The sequence below is a fragment of the Pithys albifrons genome, chromosome 7, assembly GCF_047495875.1.
Source record: "Pithys albifrons albifrons isolate INPA30051 chromosome 7, PitAlb_v1, whole genome shotgun sequence".
In the NCBI taxonomy this organism is placed as follows: Eukaryota; Metazoa; Chordata; class Aves; order Passeriformes; family Thamnophilidae; genus Pithys; species Pithys albifrons.
Genome location: NC_092464.1, coordinates 50,652,324 through 50,667,371, shown reverse-complemented (window position 1 = coordinate 50,667,371; position 15,048 = coordinate 50,652,324). Strand labels below are relative to the sequence as shown.

The following is a 15,048-nucleotide window of genomic DNA, read 5'->3' as shown; positions in this document are numbered from 1 at the left end:
GCCATGATCTGGTAAATGGACTAGATTTGGACCAAGGGTTGGACTTGATGATCTTGGAGGTCTTTTCCAACCCGACTGATTCTATGATTCCCTGGGCAGCAGTGTGGCTGTGTCCCCAGCTGGCCCCTTGCCTCACCCCCATGTGGGTGACTGTGCTCCTTGGTGTGTGCTGGGGGCAGATCCACAGATAAAACCAGGCTGTGTGTAGTGATGCAGGTGGCTCTCATGGAGAGTGTGTGCTGTGCTAGGGATGACCACATTTTGTATTTTTCCCTTCTCTCATCCAGAGTACAAGAAGAAATATGGGGAAGAGCACGGTTCATGCCAGGCAGGGATCGCGGGCTTCTTCACCGAGGTGAGCAGGGGTGTGTGCATGAAGAGGTCGGGGTTGGTGAACAGCTCTCGTGCTGTGTTCCCCAGGAGGACATCCCTGAGCATGGCCTGGACAGTGGGCTGAGTGCTGAGCATGGTCCCTTCCTGCCACCAGACACTCTTCTACCTTGTCTGGCTTCCCAGGCATCTGCATCTTGCACAGTGACTGCTCAGTGATTTGTACATATGTGTATGTCTCTGCAGGTCTGTGGACAAGAATGAATGAATTGGCTCTGGGAAGTGTCCTCAGGGAATGTTCTTATTGTGTACATCCCAAAACTTACATAGAGCTATTTCTGTGTCTGTTGTTAACTCTTTACTGTAAGTGGTGATGTGCAACAGTCCTCCCTGAATCATTTTATGTATGTGTGCATGTGGGTAAATATGATGCACATACATATGCATACATACAGAAGATAAACACTTTTTTTCAGTTCTACTACAGCTCCTTGTTGCAAAAAAAATGGTCAAATTTGTGCTCCAGAGCTGTTCTAAATACTTGACCATATTCTTTTCTGGACAGAAGTCTATCAGCCATGTTTTATTTATGTCAGGGATGAATTTGTTCCCTTATATATGCATGATGTTTTTGTTAATGTTTCAGGGTTGTGGTTTCTTTGCTTTTTTGTTTTGTTGGGTATTTTAAATTTTTTTTAAGAACTTATGCTTACTCCTAATTATATATGCACTGATTTGCAGAATATATTGTCCAGGCTGATACAAACAGAATAAAGGTCTTCTCTCTCAGAAATCTCCTTCTCCCACTTCAGTACATTGGGATGGCAGGCAGTGTTGCCACAGGGACACTATCTGGTAACTGGATGTTCAGCTAGCAGCAGCTGTTTCCTGGCTTGTCTGCTCACTCCATCCTGTTTCTGTTCCCGCGCTTAAATCCTCCTTCGCTACCCTAGTTCAAAAGATATCTTTGAACTTTTATTGCTTCAGCCTGATGGCAGCAGGAAATGCAGATAAATGGCTTTTTGGGTCAAACAGGCAATCCCTTGCTGTATATTCAGTGCTGTGGATGGTAGTTGTTCCTGTCAGTAAATGATCCCTTGACCTCACAGACGTGGCCCCTTACAAGGAAAAAGCTATTTCTAAGCACATCCTGCTCTTGAGTTTGGTTTGCAGTTCTGTCCCTTTAGTCTTACTGGGAGAGTCCCTTTTTTAACTCTCCCCCCCAGCTAGAACTGGTCACCTGAAGGGAACCTGGCTGTGGTAGCATTTTCCCACGAGTTTGGAGTCCACCCATGGCCTTACATTGAATGGAGATGGGAGGCAAAGCATCTGTCCAAATGTCATCAGGGATAGAAAAGTTACTTGGGCTTAATGCTCCTTAGGCTTAACCTGGTCCCTTGTTAGAGGTACTTAAAAACACATGCAGGAGTAAGGTTTCCCTGCAAGGATGCTGGATGCTTTAGGACAACATTTTCTGTATCTCTCTTTTGTGCAAATGTACCTTGGATTTTGACTCAACAGCATTACCCATAAGCATCTACCTTTGAATGCTGGAATGCTGGAAACTTTGCCTAATTTCTATAGTCAATTAAAATGATAAATCGTGCTGCTTGTGTGTAATGAACCCAAGCCGTTCTATGATTGTGTGATGATTCTATAGCCGAGCTGTTTCTTGAAGACCAGAGCTTATCTGATAATGGAGCAAGGCAAAATGTTCCAACTATGACATAATAACACACCCTGCTGCTTGAGTGCATGGCACCTCTTTAGCTTCATAGTTGTAAAGTCAAAATCCTTTGTGCTGTTTCCATTATAATTGATTGATACAGCATGTCAACCATCATCAGGGCATGATCTATAGCTGAGTAGTGGGTCTGGGTTGACTGTAGTACTTCTGTCTTTGGGTCTTCTGAAAGCAGCAGATGGAGAGATTTTTGAGAGACCTGTGTTAGCAGGGATGAGTTTGATGATTAGTGAGGCTGAGGAAGGTCTTCTCTTGCAGCTGAGCAGAAGTGGACCATAGAAGGACAGTGTGTCTCTAGGGTGTATGCAGTGTCCTCCATGCTTGGGAAGAAGGAAGGATACTCTACATACACACAGAATGAAGATTGTTATAGATGGACTTTTAATCGATGTTTTAAGTCCCTTCTTCATTAATGTGTAAAGCATGAATTTCTGTCCAGTTTTGATTGTTATTTTTTCCACCCATCCTTTCCCCCACACACTTCCATTTTTCTTGTTCTAGGAGCTGGTCATCATGGGGGCACCGGGATCATATTATTGGACAGGAACTGTCAAAGTGCTGAATCTCACTGACAACACGTATTACAAGCTGAATGATGATGCTGTGATAGCCAGGCGGTACACATACCTTGGTAAGCAGCTTTCTGGAGCTCACTATGAGCGGAAAATAGTCCAACAACATCTTTCAAGGCTTTGTTGCTTTAAGATTGATACAGATCTTTTTTTATGGTGATTTTTTTTTTATGGAAAGCATGAAAGGAAAAACATCTGAATTGAAGTGGTACTTGTCTAGAAAGAAATATGAGCAAAGAAGCCTATGGAATATTCAGTTTTTCTTGTTTTAAAAACCCCCAACTATGCTGTAAGTTTTTGACTGCTAGAGAAAAGGCTTTTCAGCTCAACAGCACGTTGGATTGTTAGTGGGCTTTTTAACATTCCTGCCTTTGCCCTGTGACAAGCAAATTATTTGTCATTAGTTAAAATGCACATCTGCTTACATGTGCCTTTAAAACAGACACAGCAGCTACTTACAGAATGTGTATTGCAGAAACAAACTTATTTTTACAAAGATAACAGTGTCTAAATGTGTCATTGTCAACAAAAGGACACGTGAAAGGTTTGGCTATAGGCACATCTTTAACTCATTGGGTTTTACTTGCTTTAACACCAGATAATGTCCCTAAAATGCTTAATTTAATTTAAAAGACTTTTACCTAATCTGCAGTGCTGGAGACTGTTGAGACTTAGGAGGCATTTCAAACAGTGGTACTGTTTACAAACAGTTTGATACTGTTTGACTAAAGTCAGGCACTGACCTCTAATTTTCCCCTTAACCTTTAGTCTTTAAAAAAGCAACACTTGGAAGGTACTGCTGATGAAGAGTGTATGTTTACCTGTTTTCTGACATAAATAGATTTTGCCACTGATAGACTTGAATTATAGGGTTTACAGTGTAGACAAGAGCCTCATAATTTACTGCAGAAGAGCAAGGCAAACACAAGAGAGCCTTAGAAGGAAAGCTGCTCTACTCATCTTTATGTATTCTTTTACTATATATTATTTTAGTATATCAAATAAAGCTGAATCTTTGATCTTTCAAATACATTCTTTTTGATCTATCCTCCAATTTCTCTTCCTGCCCAGACAAAAATTTTTTAAAGCCTTTACCTTCTCTGTCCTTTTTGCCTCCTGTCCTCTGCTCTCCCCCTGATCAAAAAGGAACTTAATTTTCCAGGCCTTCCTGGGTGGTGATTTTAGCCAAAGGAGGACACTTCTCTCTGGTCCTGGTGGGACTGTTGCTCTTTGACATACTTTCCCTGTGGTGATGTGGTCTCTTTTCTCTGTGTGTGCTTGTTCCCATTTTACTGCTTCCCTCTCTTGACTCTCAGTTGGCAAACTGGTCTCACTACCAGCTCTGCATGTCCCTTTTTCATCTCCGCACACAGAGCTTTCTTCTCTCAGCTTTTGCAAGAGCACTGGAGGGTGTACTGTCTCTTACCTATCCCCATGAGCTTTTGAGCAAAGTAGTGGTAAATCCTGAGCAGAACAGCTGTGGAACACTTAACTGTGTGCAGCCCAGGATCAGTGAAACACGCTGAGCGTGATCCAGCCAGCTGATCTGTTTCTCAGGCTCTTTCCTTTCATGGTTTTTTCTTTATTTTCTCTCCCACTCAGGATATGCAGTGACAGCAGGTCACTTCTCTCAGCCGACTGCCACAGACATTGTAGGAGGAGCTCCCCAGGATGGAGGCATTGGAAAGGTAAACACTGATGTGGTTGGATACAACAGGGCAGAAGGTGTAATACTGATGCAATTCCAACGTGTATGAGAAGCCAAGAGTTCTTTGTCTATCTGGTAGTTTTGAAGCACTGTGCAGGGGAGACGTGAGGTAGTTTGAAGTCATCAAATTTTCTCCATCTGTCCCTCCTGGTGCCTCAAATTCCTCACCCCTCTCTTTCCCACCCAATCCTTACAATACCCATTTTAATGAGACACAGACAACGTTTCTTTCATGCTGTTTAAGATTTGTGACATTTAGGTATCGTTTAAAGCTTTCCTAGAATTGAAAAACTTGTAAAAGAGATTTTCTCTTCTTCTTGTTTTCTTCATACATTTGACTATTTCAGTATTTACTTCAAGGTAACATCTAGTAGCATGAAAATCTATTTGTTAGCTGATTTGATGTAATTTTTGAAACTTCATAAAAAATTGATATTTAGTGGATTAGAATCTAGGTTTTTGCCAACTGTACTTTGAAACCTTGGTGATAGTCTCTTAAGAAGGCAAGAAATAAAAGATTTTCCTGTAGGCATATACGAGTTCAGTGTCCCAAGTGAAGGGCTAGATGGAAGTGGCTGGCAAGTTAGGTGTGCCTGGTGTTCCTATGCTGGTACCCAGCTGCTGTTGGGGAAATTGGGTGAGAGAGTTCTGCGACCCCTTAAACTCTTCTAAACCAAAACTGGAAATGTGGGAGTGAGGAGAGGGAGGGAAAGGATATGAAGGATCTGCTTTTGTCACTATTCCAGATCCAACCTTTCGGGACCTGCTGCCACCATTTGCTTGAGCAGAGATGTCCTGCAGAGCCCCTTCCATCTTCCTCCCTCTGCTCTCCTGCTCTGTAGTCACATGAGTTGTAACTGAATCATAGCAAGGAGTCAGAGGTCTTCAGTACCATCTTCAGTACCAGGAACAATATGCTGTTTAGGCAGATTATTTTTGATGGTAACCATGTCCCGGGGGGGTAGCAGTGCCAGTGGGGAAAATGGGGAAAATTAGAGGCTGAATTTAGGACAGATGCCTGATCTGGCATGCCTAGGATATACAGGATGTGGTAGCATTGCAGTTGCTACTGAGAGCACATGTGCATGAGAAACATAATTTTCTTATCCCAAGTGTTCTGTTATGGCTGCTGCAGTGCACCCTCCTTCCAACCTGTTTTCTCTGTGGAACAAATTTAATTTCTGTACAACCAGGGGGTAACCCCCCAGCTGCTAACTTGAGATCCATGAGAAAGTTACTGGCCCTGTAGTTTAAAGACTACTGCTCTAGTTGCAAAAGCTCAAATTATTCTCCCTTATCATGGGATGTGGGTAGCAGGAACACAAGGCAATGTGGCAGGAAGCAAAGCTGAGTACAGAACATTAGGATGAGCAGTCCTGTTGTGCTTTCCACACCCTCTACAAAGCTAATCATTTCCACTTCCTTGATAGAAAGTGATTAGCATTGTCACACTTTTTTGCTGAAGATAGAGCCAGGATTCTTAGTGAGACTGAGTCATCTCTCCGAAGTTGCCAAGAGTGTCATTATTAAGACTGGGTTTGCAATTGTCACAGTTGGCAGTGTGTTGTCACTGCTAAACGTACCACTACAAGTACTGGGAGTCCTTTATATATACAGTGATTGTCCAGTAAATCTGTGCTGTGTTGGCTGGAAACAGCTTTGAACTCTGTCTCACCACCTTTTAGTAACTCACCACATGTTCGACTGTCAAGTGCTTGGCTCTTCCAGGTAGCCTTGGAATTAAAGGATCCTTTGTCCTGCAAACTGTGTGGGCACCTGCTGGAGGAGTTTCAAATGCTGACTCAACCAGCCTTTCTGTTGAAGGGCATCACTTTCCACAAGCCATGTATTTTACATCTTAAATTTTGGTACAAGATCTGTTCTTGAACTTGTATTAACACTTTTAATCCCAAAGGTTCCCTGATTAAACAGTTTCTCTTGTGGAAATGAGCAATGAGTAGGTTATGTTCGAATAGTTTTCTGATTTACCGATTATTTCAGACGGTAACAGTGGAAATGCTTTGGGTGGTCTGATTGGGTTTTCTATTCTGACCTTTTCTAAAGGATGGTGAAGTTTGCAGAGCGGTACATGCAGGCACATGGCCCTGATAAGAGAAGGCTAGATAAGGAAAGGGGAGCCAGCAGGGTTATGGCTTCCCAGTCTTTTGCCCTGCTCTTTTCCAGACAGTGTCCAGATGCTACTTGTTTGAGTTAGAAAGTTGCTTTGCTAGGTGCATTTGAATACAAACATGTGCACAAACACACATGTATGAAAAAAGTAGGAAACAAGATACTATTCAAGCATTTGTTATGTTAAGAAGCCTGTGATTCATCAGGAAAACAGGGAACTCTTTCATCTTTTAAAAGAGAGCTCAACAGTAAAGTGGTCATGAAGTTGGGTCTTGGCAATAGCCATAGCCATGATCGTGATTTAGATACTGTTTAGAAAGCACCAGTCCTGTACCATTATGTGCTTCACAGTTAGTATTTTTTAACAGTTTTCTTTTTCTCACCTTTCAGGTTTATATTTTTAGAACAGACAGACGATCAGGCTCTCTAATAAAGATTTTTCAGGCTTCAGGAAAAAAGGTGAGCATTTTTATATGTGTGTTTTCTGTTAAGAGGTGGGGGGAGGGGCAAGGAAGTAGTGGCAGAGTCATCTCAGAGCGTCCTTTTCATTCCACTCCTTCATAAGTTGTCAAGCAAACCTTGTTCTTGTCCTCCCAGAAGAGCTAAAGCTATTGAACAAATCAGCTTCACTCCCCTTTTCAGTAGCAGTCATGACTGCAGTGTCTGCTCAATGGTCGTGTGACTGAATTCTAATTGATCTTGCTGGAAAGTGTAATAGTGGTTCTCTTTAGTCTTATGTGACTCTGAGACATGGGGCACCATGTGAGCCTAGATGAAGAGATTTCCTCTTGGTACTTACTGGGAAATGTGAGTAGCTTGGAATTTGGTTTAGTAACAAAGCTCCAGTCCCTTTTTCTGTGTCCTGCTGTGACGAGGGATATTACAGTTTGCTGTTTTGTGAAGGAGCAGATTCACTGTCTCAACAGATGATGATTTCCCCTTTCCCACCATGAATCAGTCCTTCATTCAGCTCCTAGGATTACTGTCCTAAAGCTGAACTGCCCTCCCTCTCCATGAAATTCAGTGAATGCTGGTGAGATCCAGCTCCCCCAGTGTGGTGGTGTGTTTGAGTGGGAAACAGCTCATGTTCTTCATCTGGGGGCTTGCTCGAGCCGTGTTGAAGGGGAAATGAAGTGGACAGTATAGTATAGCTATAGGGAACAACAAAAAACTGTTTTATTTGGGAATAACTCAGCAAGGAAATGATACCCCTTATCTGGTTTGCCTGTGTTGTTCTGAAAGCAGAGGAAATACAGAAGAAAAATGTTACTGGTGGCCTCTGGCTCTGGGAAGACCTGTTACTCTCAGAAGAGCCCAAAGTGTTTGTATCCTCAAGTTGAGAGTGTTATCATATTTTGTTGGGGGTTTTTTGTTGTTTTTTTTTTATTTTTTTCCCAGCAAGATGCAGTTTCAGTCTTTAAAAACTTGCCTGGAATAGGGGAAAACTGCAAGGATGTGTAGGTGGTTGGTGTGATTTGTATTTTAGGGCCTTTGCAGAATTTTACTTGCAGAATTACAGACATCTTGAAAGGAAACGACCTCCCAGTTCATCCAGGGTGTCTGCTGTGTTTGATTGCTTCCTCTTCATTTCTTTCCCTGTTGAGTTTTAAATGTCCCTAAGGATGTGCTTCTGGCTGTTCCTCAGCCTAATAATAAATAGAGCTATCAGGAAGTTTTGAGTTTTCAGCCAAAAACTTTCCCTTTTCAATTTAATTGCTTTAGTCTTATGTAACTTAACTAATCAAGTATTTTAAAGAGAAGGCTATGCTAAATCACTTTTTTTTTTTTGTTTGGTGGTTTTTTTGGTTGTTTTATGGTAGAAATATAACCAGACCTGCTCAGCAATCAGCACTGCCTGGAAATGACTTCTCCCTCCCAATGGTGTGAAATTCATTACTCTGACGTTCTTGTTAGACAGACATTAACAGCAGGCCAGTTTCTTCCTTCCTTTTTTATTGATGGAGGCTGAACTAGGAAATCTAATGCAGACAGGAAAAAAGAAAATGCAAGGCCTTGTTGCAAATGTTAAGTGCACAAACTTCAGGTTCTTACAGCACCGTGAACTCACCCATGCTGCAGACATACCATGTTGCAGTTAAGGAACAGCCTTTCCCTGAATACATAGTGAAATGCTTTTCATAACTTCAGCTCCTTACCCATGAGAAATTTACTCATGAGAAATTTCTTTCAAAACCTTAGTGGATTAAAAAGACAAACAAATACAAAATCCACAAGGGAACTTGTGCTATGAAATAACTGGATTCAAATGATGTTTGAGGTCTGACCTTGAACCCACACAAGCACAAAAATCTGAATTAACAAACCAAAAGACTCGCCCCTGCCTCATATATTTAGCAACTTGTAAATCTTTCAGGCTGCATAGAATAGAGTTGCTGCTGCCCATCTTCCAGCATGCTCAGTAGCTGTGGCTCCTGTAAACTTAGAGGCATGGAAGGCAGTAGGTCAGAGATCTGCAATGAGGAATGTAAAAGCATTCAAGCAATGTGATTCATTCTTTTGAACCTAAATAACTATTTCTTTAACCTCAATTTTTCCTGCTTGGTAAACAGCTCTCAATTTCAAGAAGTGGTCTCTTTCCCATTTTCTTGGGGCAGCTGCTTTTAATTTTGAGACTGTTGTTTGTAGTTTCTTTCAAAGAGTATGCCTTGTGTTACTTGAGCAGAAGTAGATGAAATAAGGATTCTTATTTTTGGTTTCTTTCTTGTGTTTAATGTGTTTTGAAATTTGTAATGTGGGTGCCAGCCAGTTGGGATGTGATTAGCATTTAATGTTCCCCCATATAGAAAATCATGGAATGAAATTTAATGTATTTCCTAATTTCAAGTACTTAAGTTTATTGAGCAATTATAAGTGGAGATTGAAAGTGGCTGAGGTTTGTTGTGTAATCAACTGTAAAGCTTTTGTTTAAAGTCTTGTTTCTGTATCAACTCACCTGCCTGTACATGAGAGGAAAGGTTATGATCACAGCCAGTACTGCTCTTTGACAGTGACTGATACAAATAGACACAACTAGAACAGGAGAAGACAGTCCACAATCAAGTGTCAATTTTAAATACCTGTTTTCATGGATTCCCTGCCTCTTGCCTGTTTTTCTTTATTCCTGTCATCATTTCTTTAAGGTATCCCCATATCATCTGTGGTACCCAACTTCAAGGAAGTCTGGCACTGGGCATGAATAATCACTCGCCATGCATGGTTTGGGAAACTCATTTCACCCCTTCCTAGTTTTAAGCATTTGACAAGTGAAAGCTACTCTAAGAAAGCTCTTGAAGTGTCTCACTTAAGCGTGTCCCAGGTTATAAGTTCTGTTCTGTTGGTAAAACATCCAGGCTGTTTTACATACACTGTTACAGTAAAGTGTTTTAATTCCTGCCAGAAATATTCCCAAAGCTTTCTCTGTACGAGTGCTTGAGTGATAAAGCAGCAGGTCATCATCTGAAGTTAAAAGAATAACCAAAACAAACAAAAATCATGCCTATATGATTTCCTCTTGTGTGTGGGCAGATACTGAATGCTTTGTTATGACTCAACTTGGTTACAGATGGGCTCTTACTTTGGCTCCTCCTTATGTGCAGTTGATCTGAATTCTGATGGGTTGTCAGACCTGCTGGTTGGAGCACCTATGTTTTCTGAGATCAGAGATGAGGGTCAAGTCACAGTCTATATCAACAGAGGAAACGTGAGTATGCAGAGAAGATGACTTGGTAAGGGATGAGGGCATGGGTCTCATGCAAGGGAATGCTTATGTCTTTCAGCATGGCATGGTGAAACTCGATGTCTCAGATAAATGGGGCTCTGGATGTCTCTAAAAATCATGAAGTCACGGGAAGACTGCTCTGGTATCATGGTTTCACAGACACCAGCCCACACTGATCACAGATCTCTGAATCTTTCAAGGGAGGTCTGAGAAAGTGTCCGGTTCTATGTTGAAACTTGGTGGTATTTGTGGCTTTTTGTGAATTTGATGCCAAAACCAATTAAGAGTCAGAAGCTTTGACTGAGTTCCCTTTGTGTTTTGGGTGGTCACTAAGACCTACTACACAAATTAGAACACAACTGTCTGAGGTTTGAAGAAGAGAAGACAAGCCAGAGATTGAATTCATTTTACCTCTTTATTATGACCCATATATAGACTTTAGGAGAAGTTCTTTACAGCTGGTACTGTTGTATTTCACCTGACCTAAAAACAGTCTTGGGAAAGTCTGAACTTTCTTGCATTGGCAAACCAAGACCGTTGTTGTGTTGTACTTAGAGGAAAACAATGGTTTATTACATACTGTTAAGTATTTAATATTCAAGTCCCAAAGCTGCGTCTCAAAGGAGGAATTTTTATGGACTAAAATGAAATTGTTTTGCTTCATCAGTATTTTGTGAACTTTCAGTGTCTTTATGCTAGGCTTGAAATTCATCAGAAGTCCTAGCATTTAAGAGACTTCAGAGGGGATTTTGGTGTAATTTTATTTTCTATAATTGCTCCTTTAAATGAGCTTTACTTCTTCAGTTTTATCCACTGGAGGTTCCACCTTTTATGTTGCAGTGTTGCTACTGGGTCCTCAGGTTTGGGCTCAGAATGCCAAAAAGATAATAGCCAACATTTCCTGTTCACAGTGAGAGCGTGCATGAGTTGATTTTTGTCTCCTATAAAGTAGTCAAGAAGCTAATGTGAGTTTCTTATACTCCTGCTCCAAGAATTGCCTGAATGAGCAATGGCTTGCAGAATTGTGAATTTTACTTTGAGTTTTGAACAGTTTAAATATTTTTTCATTCTTCAAGCACCATTGCTTAAAAGCTTGTTGCAAAGGATTAGAGAATCTGCTTTAAAACATAAGCATGCACAGGGATGCTACATTTAAAATGTTTATATTTTACCCTTTCCTGTGAGGACTGTGAAGAACTGAGTCGCACATACCGTCCTGACTGTCTCCTCTCTGTTGTGTTTTAATTTCATTATGTGGGATTTTCTGAAAGTCAGCAACTCCCCATAGCCAAGTAAAAGATTTTATTACATGTTCCAGAGGGTGTTTTGTTCTCATTCACAAAGGAAGCAAAACCAAAACAAAACAACCTTGAGGTGGGTACAGACTTGGATTGTGTAACTCAATTTTGTTTTCTTGTGGAAATGTTCCTTTCCCCTTGAGGGAGGACTGAAGAAACTAAAGCTGATGTATCTGACCAGAAGGTGGGTGGGCAAGAAATACCAGAGCCATATAAGGCTTCTCTCGGCATAGGAGTACAGAGCTCCTTCATTCTGAACTTTTCTCGGTCTCTTTATTTCGTGAAAGCTCTTTCCTTATTCTTAATTTCAGAAGGCTTTTTGGGGACTTCACTTTAATCCTTTTGTCCCATACTTAAAATGTTTTCAAATCCAGTTATCAAATGTTCTTAGCTTAGGAGGAAATACTGCTTAACTCACTGGAATTTAGCTGAATAAGCCTGGACTGCGGATTTCACTCCTTGGATGTAATCTGCCAGCAGCGTGCTCTGGGCTGTTACGTTTTAGGCATCTGGAAACTTTCATGAGTTCACCCATCCCCATGACTGCATTTAGTTACATCTTTGAGTTATTATTCAGTTAATTTAATACTTCAGTTATATCAGTCACACAGTCTTTACCCCCTTCTCCCCTGTTCCTTAAAAACTAAAACCCAGAAGGTTTAAAAGCCAAATAAATTTGATTTCTAGACCCCAGGTAATGTGAGTGCAATGAGGGGAGAGGCAGGCTGTAGCTCTGCCCCAGAGGCATGTCCAGGGTATCCTGCATGGGAAAGTCTTACCTCGTCCAAGGATTGCACCATTCCCTGACCCTGTTTTACTTCTTGCTTACCAGGGAGTGCTGGAGGAGCAGCTCGTCCTCGGTGGTGACAGTGCCTACAATGCACACTTTGGGGAGAGCATGGCTGCCCTCGGTGACATTGATGACGATGGCTTCCCAGGTTGGTGTCATTTCCTCCATGGTCCCTTCTCCACAAGTGCCAGCAGAGCTGGCAGTGCTGCTGGGCATGGCTGGGTGCTGAGTGGCACCCATAGCTGCTCCAGGTCTGACCAGCACCTGGGTTCCGACTACAGCTAAATGAATGTGCTTGTGTAGGATTTGTGTGCTGAAGCCTTTTGTAGCTGACTGTTCTTGATGTCAATTTAGAGCATGTCTGTGCAGATCACTCTTCAGTCTCATTAACTGCTTTGCTTTCCATGCCGTCTTATTTTCTTCTTTCCTCTCTGGTTTTATAAAAGGCTTATGATACCCACACCCCAGAGAAAACAGAAACCTATGTCTGACTTCTTTCTTCTTTCCCATTTACTCATGTTTTCAAGCCTCTCTGGTTTTGTTGACATAATCTCATTTCTTATCGTGAAGATAAGAAGAATTAAGAAGTAGCTTCTCACGCCTGATAGAACATACTCTATTAATTTCTCTCCTTTGCTTTGTTCTCCCCCTGCTCTGTTCTCAGGCCTCTCAGTGTGAGGCCCCATACTGTGATAGCAATAGGTGAGAGCAAAGTGTTGATGCTGGTGCCTTTTCTGCCCTGGTTTCTGGCAGTGCAGATTAAGGACTTCTAAACAGAGGCCACCTTAGTCAGTGTGTGCCTGGATTTATTTCTCCCAGATCACTCAGGGCACCGTAGCCCATTAAGCCGAACCCAGCCTAGTTGCAGATTGCCTTCACCGGTGGTGGACAGGCTCTTCCTCTGCATTGGGTCATGCATTTGTATGTTCTTGCTGCTGCTTGTGGGTCAGTTGTGGTGATGGCAAGACTGCTGAGGGTGTTCAGTCTGTCCATGGATATGAAGCAATTAAGAAAATCTTAATTTCAGTAGCCACATAGTCACTAGGTCCAACTAAGAAGGAGAACTGGAGATGGGATCAGGCATTCTGCAAGAGTTGGCAGTTAAAATGGATCAAATGTAATTTGAAAGTGCACCCTCAGCAGCGTTTTTCTCTTCTTACCTATCCATTTAATACACCCAGCATCTTTATGGAGCCTTGGATTTTCAACCAACCTTAATGTAGTGCTACAGTAAATGTTTTGCCAGCCTTGTCCTAGTTTACAAAGCTGATTTGTCCATGGGTTGGAGATTTTGTTATAAAAGGTTTCTAAATGAACTTTTTGAGTGTGGTTGGTGGTTAATAAACACACATGTTCATAGCAGCACAGGTTTCTAATTAGGCATAACAGCTGATTCTGTGAAACATAGCCACATGTGTGTACGAATTCATATACATTTGTGTATATTTTAAGTTTATTTTACATAAGCTCTTAATCCAGTCACACCAGTTCCTTCTACCCAGGTACTCATGAGCTGCTGATCATCCTTGTCATGAGATGTTTTCCTATGGATAGCTGCTGGGAAAAAGCTGGAGTAGTGGGATGGATTGTGAGAGGTTTATAATCTGTCCTGTTTTACAGATGTTGCCATTGGAGCGCCTAAGGAGGATAACCATGCAGGAGCAGTGTACATTTACCACGGGGATGCCAGTGGTATTACACCCCAGTACTCCATGGTATGTGACACTACTGTCTGTTACACCTGTCTGAAGTCACTTCCCCAGGGCCTGCAGAAATAAACCATACTTAGGGGTCCCTAAGGGGTGGTTTCTTCATAACTCAACATCCTTTTCTCAGTTTTGGTTTGAAAATGGCTTCTCAAAGTTTGTCTGTATCTATGCCAGAGGATAAAATTGTGTTAGTCAGGAGGTGTTTTTCGCTGTCTTTTGTTATACCTGTCAGATGTATCTTCTTGAAGCAAGCAAGGGGTTAAGTGTCACTTTTCTTCATAGTACTGATGCAGATGAGAAATGAAAACCCTGGAGAGGTTAAGCATACAAATTATGGAGAGGCCCGTGGGGAGTTGGGTGGCTGTGCTTTCTTCCTGTAGAAGCAGACTTGGTGAGAAGGAAGAGGCACTACCTGTTCTTTGTGCCTTACAGAAGCCTCTTTAGCCACCTTGTTGGCCTTCTTGCATTCTCACAATATGTCACAGGGTCATTCTTGGGTGCCATTCCCCTGACCCACTTATTAGGAAGTAAAATCTTGTCTGGGATATGCTGTAGCATCTTGTGCAGAGGTGGCGTAGTGCAATTTAGCTCCTGTAGCCAGGCAGTAGAGAAGATAGATTTGTGCTCATGCTGCCCACCATGTGTCTGCTGGTCTCTGTCTAGCACATTTCGCTCTTCAGAGAGCCTGAATCTTCCCTCCCTCTGTGTGTTTGAAGTTCTGGTTGTTTTGTTTTGTTGCTGGGTGGGATCCTTCACAGTAAATCAATTTAAGCAGAATTAAAGAGTTTAGTGGTTATATTGGAGACTCTTTTAACAGACCATAAAAGCTTAGTCCTTCTTCCTTTTACCATGTATGTGGCATGCACTGCTTTTGAGAAAAAAAGGAAGTTAATTGACTCTAGTACATTTTAGAAGTATTCATAATGTGTGGCATGTGGTAGATTCTGCCCATTTTTGCCAAGAGCTGCTGGTTGGGAGGTTCTTCTTTGGCTGTTCAAAGTCCTGGAGCCTTCCAGCTCTTGCTGAAAAGGGTGTGATTTTTTATTTTT

At 41.8% G+C, this 15,048-nt stretch overlaps 1 protein-coding gene across 1 annotated transcript in view; it reads left to right on the top strand.

Annotated features, from left to right (window-relative positions):
- ITGA9 (integrin subunit alpha 9) overlaps positions 1-15,048 on the top strand; it is a 203,748-nt gene that overhangs the window by 22,312 nt on the left and 166,388 nt on the right. Inside the window, exons 5-11 of the mRNA XM_071561537.1 lie at positions 288-355; positions 2,576-2,705; positions 4,249-4,334; positions 6,875-6,943; positions 10,047-10,184; positions 12,333-12,438; positions 13,911-14,005. Coding sequence (XP_071417638.1) covers positions 288-355; positions 2,576-2,705; positions 4,249-4,334; positions 6,875-6,943; positions 10,047-10,184; positions 12,333-12,438; positions 13,911-14,005 — 692 coding nt within the window. The remainder of the gene's footprint in view (positions 1-287; positions 356-2,575; positions 2,706-4,248; positions 4,335-6,874; positions 6,944-10,046; positions 10,185-12,332; positions 12,439-13,910; positions 14,006-15,048) is intronic.